Consider the following 10,670-nt stretch of genomic DNA (forward strand, 5'->3'; position numbering starts at 1 on the left):
ATATACGATGGTGAAACCTTTTCGAGTTTCGTGCATATAATTAATTAATTTAATTGTCCTATCTAATATTACTGAATGCACACGCGCGCGGCTTCAGGATTCATATTTCCAAACTATGAATTGCATTTGTAAAACAACTACCAATAATTAATCAGTAAACTAATAATCATAACAATACTTGAGCCATTAATAATATTCATTAATTAATACAAAAAAATATCGCTATCAATCATTTCCATATTAGTCAATTAAAACTCAAAACCACAAAATTTCTTTCTTATTTTTGATTTTTAATAACTTGATAACCTGAATACGACATCTAGTGGATGATGAAGAAGTTAGAAAGAAAATTTAATTACCCAATCAATCAATTTTAAAGAATATTTTAATAAAGATCGAAAAATTAATAAATTCCAGATGAATTATTGTTAAAAATATAAATTAAAGAGACACTCAAACGATTTCTCACTATGATGTAGAAATATATTATTTACCAATTTTTCACAGCATTCCTTTTCGAATAGTTACAAATATCTTATTCACTATTCTATGAAAATTTTCTTGATTATATAAACAGCCTTTATCAATGCTTTAATCTAAAAAATAATCTACTGATTCTCAGACCGACAGAGAAACGTGAAATAACACTCGTGGCGCTCTCTGTGGTCAAAAAATAGTACTCTATTTCTACAAATAATCCATGGTTGATTATAATCTCTAATTTGATAGAGATTATAATAAGAGATTTTAATAAAAGCTTTAAAGTTTGTTGGATGTTTTTTATACACTACACTACACTGGAACTCTCTCGATTTTGCCAAATGTCAAACATATACTTATCTTCAGATTCCAAGTGTACACTAGTTCAGCCACTGAAAACAGATCCCATGTATATCTACATTTAACTAAAAAATAATTTGAAAAATTAATTTAGTTTTTTAAAATATGTAAGACAAAGCTCTCTATTAAACTAAAAGCTTTATATATATATATGTGTGTGTGTGTGTGTGTGTGTGTGTGTGTGTGTGTGTGTGTGTGTGTGTGTGTGTGTGTGTGTGTGTGTGTATATATATATATCGTTAGATTTAACAATAATAAATTATATAAAAATCATCCATTGACATGGAAGTTTGCGTGACTGTCAAAATTTCGACAATTTATAAATTTCATTTCAGATATATATGTGCACGAATAACAAATTTTTTTTTTCTTCTGTTATCTGCATTAATATTTATGTCTGATGATTATCCATGCAGATAACAATTAGAGAAAAATGTAGTAATACATTGTATATGATATTGTTGCGGGATAAATATATATGGTTACTTATAAAACACTTGTACAATAACATAAAATTTAAACATCAAATTTAACATTTGCATTTTAAATTGTATACATCAATAGTTAAAACATCAAATATGTACGTTCTTTATTTACCGGCTTATCAATAAAAGAATCCTAAACATTAAAGTTTTTCAGAAAAAATTTTATATCATTCGTACTGAAAACTATTAAAAACAAGAAATGTTATTTACATATAAATGCATCGTGGTAGCCAATATAATATATTGTTAACAAACTTCGTCGTTAATAACATATTTCAATATATTATTTATATACATTACAATTTATATTTAAAACTTTTGAATTTTCAGATATTGTATCCTAAAAATTTTCTGGATACAAAATATTTCTGAATTAACTTAAATCTACATATAATAATTATATTTTTATATGTAATAAGAGAATATTTCTATACTATTATTTTTCTATTAACAGAAATTAAAAGAAAAAATTTATGAAATATTTTTTAAAATTTGTAAATAGTATCATAAAAAAGAAATTATTTTTAGTTATTCATACATAATTAGCAATAGCAAAAATCTCATCTCGGAAATTAGATATTTGATTTTCGAAATTATATTAATACAATGTTCGGCAACAGGTGAAAACTTAAAAAAATAATTCTAGATAAAATAAGATAAAAATCGATAACAAAATTGTTTTGTTTTTTAATTATAAGTATTTAAATATCCACATAAAATCTTTAAAGTGCATGAATATTTAATTAAATACATAAATGAAACATTTATAGTTAAAGAATAGAGCTGAATTCGTAATTTTACTTTTTTTATTTTCTTATATCTATTGCCAAACATTCCGTATATTTAGGCAAAAAGTTAATTGACTGTTAACTTCAAAAGATACCTTGTATAAATATATCTTGATAAAGTGCCGTATAAATTCTATACATATAATTGAAGTTGAAGAGGGAAAGAAAATGATTGCAACACTGTATACGTGAATATATGAGTAAAACAGAAATATGTTTGTAATAAGATAGTTAGTATATATTACACAATCTATGATCTATCTTCAGTTGTACTGTATATAACTGAATAAGATTGAAGATTATTAAATAGTGCATCCTCATTTTCCTTTTCTGATTCGATTTGTGGTATGGTCTGTATAATGTTTTGTGATAAAAGCCCTTCTTCTATTTCTATGAGCGCAGTCTCAGTTTTCGATTCTTCCAATGAAATATGACTTTCCTCCGATTTTTGCTGAAGAACATTGGTTGGTTTTATGTATTTTTTACGCTTTTCCCTAGGTCGATTCTCATGCACTCGCATATGTCGTCGTAAATCGTATTTACCGATGAATCCCATACCACAATTATCACAATTGAATGGCCTGACTTCAACATGATTGAACATATGCCTCCTCAACGCTGCACTAACTGTAAATGCTTTTCCACATACATTACATATATGAGGCTTCTCACCAGTGTGTAATAATGTGTGATCTCGTAATGTAGCACGTTGATTGAAGCTGTAATAATCAGATATAATGTTTACATTAAATATTATATTCAATGAAATATACAGATATTGTTTCATTAAAAAATTTAATCAAAATTAAAAAAAAAATTTATAATACTAAAATATTATTTATATAATAAAGATATTATTTATATAATAAACAAATTATAAAACAGTATAATATAATAATATAACAATTAATATATTTATTCTTTTTAAATGATTATAACATACATTTAGAATATTTTGAAATTACGATATTTTGCATTATATCCTATTTCAAATTTTCCCTTTTTATATTAAATATATGTATACAAGTTACAAACCTTTTGCCACAAACTTCGCATGTATAGCTACGAGGATTCCAATGTATCTTTGAATGATTCAATAAGTTGCCTCGTTGTGAGAATGACTTATGACAAACGTCACACTTGAACGGTTTTTCACCAGTATGTACCCGTATATGCGTTTGGAGTGTACGATTATTAGGAAAACGTTTGTCACAGTAACTGCACGGATATTTAGGCAAATGAAGACCCTGCGGATCCAAATGGCTGATCAGATGTCGTTTATAATTGCCTTTGTGATTAAATATACGCGAACATTGACTGCAAGCATAGGGTGCGACGAGATCATGTGTTGTCGCATGGCTGTCTAATTCTGATTTTGATTTAAAACGGCAACCACATTTCAGGCAGCGGTGCCGCGAAAAGTTGGGATGGCATGCCATGTGTCTCTTCAGATATCTCTTTCTGTTATATGCCTTTTTACAAAGAAAGCAAGAATATGGAAACTCGCCAGTATGCGTTTTCACGTGTGTTCGCAATTCTCGACGACTTTTGCAGTCCTTTTCACACACCATGCAAAAAAACGGACCGTTGGAAGGGACATGATTTTCGACAGTATGCAATAATACACTAGTCAGTTGATTATAATTCTGTAAACATAACGTGCATTGATATTCAATTCCATTTTCTCGTTTAAATTCCTTTATCCGTATAATTGCATCGCTTAAACTGCCTAATATATTGTCTTTATCATCAACAAAGTAGTCAGAATCAGATCCATCATTGTTTTCTATGAATTCAATATTAGAACTACTTTCATTGAGCTTTGTTTCTTTATCTCTGTTTTGTATTACCTCATTATATTCTTTTTGTTTCTCAACTTGTATTACTGATGTTACGTCTTGTTGTTCCAAATAGGTACATTTATTCTTTTTAGATTCCACAGGAGTGGAAACGCATATTTTGCTTGAGGCTTCTTCATTTTCTTCAGCCAAGATTTCCACTTCAGAGATAAATGTACCATTGTCTATTTCTTCTTGTTCCGGATCAAGTGTTAATGTGTTCTCGACTGACATCGACTCAATCGTAGATTTTGGTATATACATAATTGCGACATTTTCTGCAAATATTTTTGAAATATCTTCAGGTAACTCAGTCTTCATCAACTGGGCACCTATTTGATCCTCGTTAGTTTCAATATTATAATAAACATCATTCAATTGTGAGTTCTCTTTATCTCCATTATCTTTAACCAACTGAGATACATCAATTTCATATTGTTGTTGATCCATATCTGTTATTTTAATGTTTACAAACTCAAAAGTACGATCAGACTTTACATCGCCTGATATATTTAATTCCAAAAATTCATCTTTCTGTATATTACTTTTTTCTTTCTTAACATTTAACTGTTCTGCCTAAATAAAAAGCAACGTTATAATAACATCAAAAAGATACCCTTTAGATAATTTTAAATCTTTTAAATACTTATTTATAGATTAATTCTTTATGATTGATAATAAATTATTCAATGTTTATAGAGTATTTAAATTTACTATTTAAATTTATTTAGATTTAAAATTTACTTGTGTAATGCATATTCAACAGATATAAACTTCAAATTAATATTATTTTTATTTTATATCACTATACCTTCACAATGTTCATTTTAGTTTCTTGCATCATTCTAAATTTCTTGTCTGATTCTTGCACTTGTAGTCTAAAGTCATATAAAGCATTCGTTCGATATGCACACTTTGGACAGAGCATGTTAGGCAGTCCATCAAATTGATCAATCTGTTGAAAAAAATATTATTAACAAATATTATTAAAAAAATATTATTAAGAATACATATTAAAAATATATAGAAATATATATAGAAATATATAGAATATATATATAGAAATATTCAAAAATATTCTGCAGAAGAAACATTAGGAGATACAAGAAAATATAAGAAAGACCAAGAGTATGGAATGAAAAATTGAAAACACTGCTTTCAGAAAAACTTATTATAAATATCTGAGCTTCAAAAATGAATAAGACAGAAAATGTAATGAAACCAAACGAGCAATAAAGCGGGGACAAATACATAAGCCAGATTGAATATGTGTACATGGAAGACAATTAGTAGCGTATAAGGTAATGAAACATATAAATAATATTATTATAGTTATTAATTAATAGAATAAATCACAGAAAGACTCTGCAAAGCTGAACATCATTAACAAAAAAATGGGAAATGCACTATACACGGTTATAGTACAATCTAAATATAATAGACAATATAAAAAAGAATGAATTATGAAGCAATAGATTCTATCACGCTAGAAAAACTGAATGATACATTAAAAGCCACTAAGAAATAGAAAAGCAATAAGCACTGACAATATAAACTCCGAACTTATCAAATACGGAAGTTTAATGTTAAAATTGAGAATCGTACAACTCCTAAAATGTACTAAATATGTACCTAAATATGTACTGGAGCCAATCACAGACTCCCAGTGAGTGGAAAACCGCAAATGTCATCTCTATATATAAGAAAGAGGAGAGTACTGATTCCAATAATTACAGAAGGATTAGCTTAGTAAACTCATGTTATGAAATATACTCGAAAAAATAGCACGCAGAGTATAAGCCATCGCGGAAATCAAATTAAGAAGTCAAATACGAGAAGAACAAAATGATTTGATGAAGAACAAATTTCAGAAAAAATCAATAACAGATGCGATACTGACGCTAAAACTAATTATAGAAAAAAGAAGAGAGCAAAACTTAGAGACACAAATCGCATTCATCTACACAAAAGCCTTCGACAAAATCTGCAGATCAGAACTATGGGATATCTTAGAAGGAAAAGGCTTCCCAAAATACCTAATTAAGGTAATAAAGAATATGTCATCACGGAACAAATTTAACTATTGATAAGGAGGATTCCAAACACGATATATTCACTAACCAAAGAATAAATCAAGAATGTGGCTTATGCTTATCCCCGATCCTATTCAACATATACATAAATGATATGGTACAAACATAGAGAAAACGTATGAAAAAAAGAAAATGATAAAAATAACAAAAAAAAACCCTTGACACGATACTGTTCGCCGACAACCAAATAGCTAACACAGAAGACAATCTACAAATAGCTGTCCATCAACTAGACAGGATAGCCAGAGAATATAACTGTGAAATTTTTACGTCAAAAATGAAAGTAATGGCATTCAGAGAAAAATATCCTATCCCTTTAAAGATAACAATAAACAACAAAAGAATAGAACAAATTCAAATTTTCAAATACTTAGGATGACCTATCAAAAAGAAGCTGACATATATCAAAAATTGATTTCATTCCAGAGAATGTGGCATCATCCGAAAATTAAGGAACAAGACCAGAAAAGATACATAATTAAAGTTCTACAAAATAATGGCAGTTCCCATGCTATATGGAAGCAAAGCTTGAGTAATAGGAAGGAAGAATAAACAGAAATAAGAATAAACATAAACAGAATACAAGCTGTAGAAATGAAGTTCTTAAGAGTAGTTAGAGGTTACACGAAACTAAATAAAATAAAAAATGAAGACATAAGGAAGAAACTGAAAATTTTTGCAATCAAAGATAAAAAGATGAAATATAAGAGAAAGTGGCAACTCCATGGAGCAGACTCCATGGATGAAAGCCAACTTCCTAAATTGGCATTAGGCTATAAACCACAAGGCAATATAGACGTAGAAAGACCAAAAACATGACATATTGAAGTGGAACATGTCATTCCGGCCTAAACCATGTACGATGATGATGATGATAATGATAAATATATTAAGAATTACATATACTAATAACAATTTAAAATCAAACTGAAAGAATAAAGAAGAGAGATTAAGAATAAAGATTCTATTTTTAGTACACAGTTTGCAGAATTGGATGCATAAAAAGAATTGGATAAATTCACATTAAAATATTTAAAATCTTTGACTGAAAATAAGAATTCTCTTTTTTAATACTATAATATATGCTAAACCAAGTAAAATTCTTTTCTAAAAAAGATTACTTAATTACCTATAAGGATATAAGCAATCATTTTTTTAGAAAGTCAATAAAGAAGCTGCAGCAGATCTCAATTAATGCATGCAAACAGCTATTGTAACATTAAATTATTAATCATGATATTTAAGGAAGAAAATCTTTTGTACTAGATGTTAATATATCTATTTGTGTTGCTTGCTTTTTACACTCAGTATCTTTGCTTTCTCTTTCTTTATCATTAAAAAAAATGTATATATATATATATATCATTTTAAATGCATTTTTGGATAATTTCAAAACACAACACAGACCTCATATTTATATTAAGATCACGATCAGGCTGGGTTCTCAAGATCTACTTGTTAAAGATGTTTGTTGAAAGGTTAGTTATGAAAATTCCGTTTACCTTGATAGACGTAATCTGCGCGAGCTTGTATGGCAAGTTGATCTCGCTAACGTTATCATCATACATGGGCAGCATTTTGCAGCCTTCCTTCATGCACGCGCGACATTTATACATGTAGGAATCAATCTCCGAATTTGCGCTTTCCGACATGATGATATTAAAACAATGGTCCTTGAAAAAAACAAGACAACGATAGTGGCGATTCCGACATATTATTGACGAATTATCAAGCGAACATATAAATGTAATAAATATAGCTAACTGTATTTAATTGCTTCTCTCACGATTATCCACAGCCAGAAGGCACAGCTGAGTTAGGTTGACATTACTAGGCACTGTAAGCAGTGGACACGACAGTGGACGACACCAGATACAGCGTCCACCACGCCTATGATCTTGATTCGTGATACGGTTGAGTTAAAGTAAAATATATGTTATCTAAAGACTTTTCAGAAATATTTATTCCTTTATCCTTCTTCGTCTTGAGATCCCGAATTAATCAATTACACGTTTGCACAAGAGCACTATAGGAACTAGAGCAGGAACTGGAACGACAATCCATGTAATAATTCCAGGTTGAAGCAGAGAAAAATTTGAGAGAGGACATGACGACCCAACACCTGTAACCGCAAAATACTGCCGCACACTACTGCCCCCTGACAAAGTGAATGTAAATTACATAGCAATGTCCACTTTTCTTAGGGTATATCCATTTTTCAAGGCTGGAGATGATATAAATCGATGTATCCTAAGGATGTGGCTATGTAGTTTACATCCACTTTGTCAAAGGGTAGAATTTTGCAGTTACAGGTTTTGAACCTCATGTCCTCTTTCAGATTTCTCTCTGCTTCGACTCGCAAAAGAGGTGTGGTTTGGGCATACCATGGTTATGTTCCAAAATTGACTGCCAGCACTGAAAATCTATACTGCACATAACGTAAATTATAGCATTTTCAATGTTGGCAGTAAATTTGGAACACAGCCCATGTCAATGGCTGTGATCAAATGCCCGTATTCATAATCAGACCTTATACTTAAGACTTAAATTTATCTTTAGATGTTCAGCAGCCAATGAAATAATTCGTACAGTATCTAAAGATAAATTTAAGGAAGCCTTAAATTTATATAAAACCTGATTATAAATACGAGTAATAGTCTCGCTATAAATGCTTGCTGGAAGAATCAATTAGAAGAAAGAATTTTACAAACTGACCAATTAAAAAACGCTTCAAAGCATTTGCAACATCGCGTTGACTACACCCAATCCCTTCTTCCATGATCTCTGCCTCACTTTAACCAGAGAGAAATCCTCTGGTTAATCAATGAACGAAACTTCGCTCGTTACCAAGATTGGGTGATTTGACAAAAATAATCATTCAAATCAATAAAATGATTTAAAAACAAGCAAAAAAAGGTTAATTTTACACAAATAAAAAATAATATTTACCGCAAAGTTGCTCCATTGATGCATGATGTCTCTCCCGAAACCTCCTTCTCCAGAATATGATTACGACATCTCGCACTTGCGTAAAACACTCGCGAATAATAAAATCGCGCGCGGACTATAACTTAAGTCCGATAATTTGAACGGCACTCCCGAAACGCGCGACGCGACGAACCGGCTGTGGTTTGTTTTCATTTTCAAGTAAATCGGCGTATGATAGCTTCCTAATTGGATTTTTATACGAAGAGAATGATTTTACTCAAGTATCTAAAAATTTATCTAGAAATATCATTATAGATTCGAAAATTTTTTAGATATTTGAGAAAAACTGTTATTTTCGTATAAATCCTCTGGATATTGAGCCCTTTCATTACGTCAAAGTCGTACCCGTGAGAGAGAAAAGATAATCTGAAAAATGTAATATATAGCTATCATCTATATTACTATGCAATCGGTTAACTTTTAGAAACGAATACCAAGTCTGCAATTCGTTATCATCGCGAAATAAAGTCAGAGCAGATAAAAGGGCTGAATATTTTTATTTATACAGATTTATAGATGATGTCTGTAAGACTATATATGATTAAAATCTAGAATGAAATAAGCTAGAGATTAAAAAAAGAGAAAGGTTTCTTTTATTATTGATAAATAGCTCCAAAGTAACGGTTAATTTTTAAACAGATCGTATAACGAAAGGTGCATAAACAAAAAATTAATTAAATTATTAAACTGTATTAATTGTGAAAGCAAGAATGTGACTTTTTTGCACGAGAGTATTCATATTATCATTGCTTTTTTATGACTCGTTTAATACCATTCGTACAGATAAGTAGCCGTGTTGCGTGCCATTTTCTTTACATTTTTTTTTTTTTAAATATAATCGTGAAAAATGCTAGATGTAATAAAAAAAAAGTTGTATTTTATGAATATTCACACAATACGATTCCTAATATGATTAATTATTCATAAAGTTTCGTATTATGTTTAGCATTTTTCGCAATTACGTTTCAAAAAGGAATATAAAAAAAAGCGGCACGCGACACGGCTACCTACTTGTACGAACTTCGGTAAGGGAATGACTGCATAGTAACTACGCGTAAACATGACGCGCCGCACCGTGTCATCCCGTGCCTTTCCTACTTCGCGCGCCGATCATCTAACCGTCGAAATATTAACGTATATTATAAAATTAGTAAAATAATCTACTCATTCTATTACGTTTTAAAATTCTTCGAACATTACACGATGCTTTATTATACGATTTACATTTTAATTCTTGAATTCATTATGCACATAACTCATCTATATCTTAGGCCGATATTCATGGTTAGAACTTATATTCAAGATCATCTTACAATTTTAAGAAATCACAAATCAAAGGGCCGTATTTGCGTCTTAACACAGTCTTGAAATAAGAACCGACTATATATATCGCTCTTAGATATCTCTAATTTATATATCTGTAAATGTATAAAATAAAATCTATTTATATCCATTATTATATTTAATCTGAATTGTTTTATAATTTAAAAAAATGTTTGCATTTATCTTTATTTGAAGAATGTATAACTTATTATTAGTCTTCCTTTGCATGGAAATCATCAAAGAGAGTAATAAATATTGAGATATAACTTAGTACACACCTTAATTTTGAACAATATTAATATTCGGGCATCCTTA

At 29.6% G+C, this 10,670-nt stretch overlaps 1 protein-coding gene across 2 annotated transcripts; it reads right to left on the minus strand.

Moving 5' to 3' along the window:
* Positions 1-2,248: 2,248 nt before the first annotated feature.
* On the minus strand, positions 2,249-8,281 carry LOC108691352 (zinc finger protein 79-like). 2 transcript variants are annotated; one of them, XM_018199054.1, is made up of 5 exons: positions 7,831-8,281; positions 7,547-7,717; positions 4,763-4,906; positions 3,149-4,527; positions 2,249-2,832 (listed from the first exon to the last, which is right to left on the minus strand). In XM_018199054.1, the coding sequence occupies exons 2-5, from the start codon at positions 7,694-7,696 to the stop codon at positions 2,364-2,366; spliced, it is 2,142 nt and encodes a 713-aa protein (XP_018054543.1). In that variant the 5' UTR covers positions 7,697-7,717; positions 7,831-8,281; the 3' UTR covers positions 2,249-2,363. The 2 variants fall into 2 exon arrangements, with proteins under 2 accessions (XP_018054543.1, XP_018054542.1); XM_018199053.1 differs by having other exon boundaries at positions 7,809-8,281.
* Positions 8,282-10,670: the final 2,389 nt, after the last annotated feature.

The sequence above is a fragment of the Atta colombica genome, unplaced genomic scaffold, assembly GCF_001594045.1.
Source record: "Atta colombica isolate Treedump-2 unplaced genomic scaffold, Acol1.0 scaffold46, whole genome shotgun sequence".
Taxonomy (NCBI): domain Eukaryota; kingdom Metazoa; phylum Arthropoda; class Insecta; order Hymenoptera; family Formicidae; genus Atta; species Atta colombica.

Excerpts from the sequence above, each read along its gene's own strand:
- LOC108691352 (XM_018199054.1), bottom strand. The coding sequence starts at position 7,696 with ATGTCGGAAAGCGCAAATTCGGAGATTGATTCCTACATGTATAAATGT. Across the intron at positions 4,907-7,546 it reads CGCAGATTACGTCTATCAAG|ATTGATCAATTTGATGGACT; the intron begins GTAAACGGAATT and ends TTTTTTCAACAG. Across the intron at positions 4,528-4,762 it reads CTAAAATGAACATTGTGAAG|GCAGAACAGTTAAATGTTAA; the intron begins GTATAGTGATAT and ends CTTTTTATTTAG.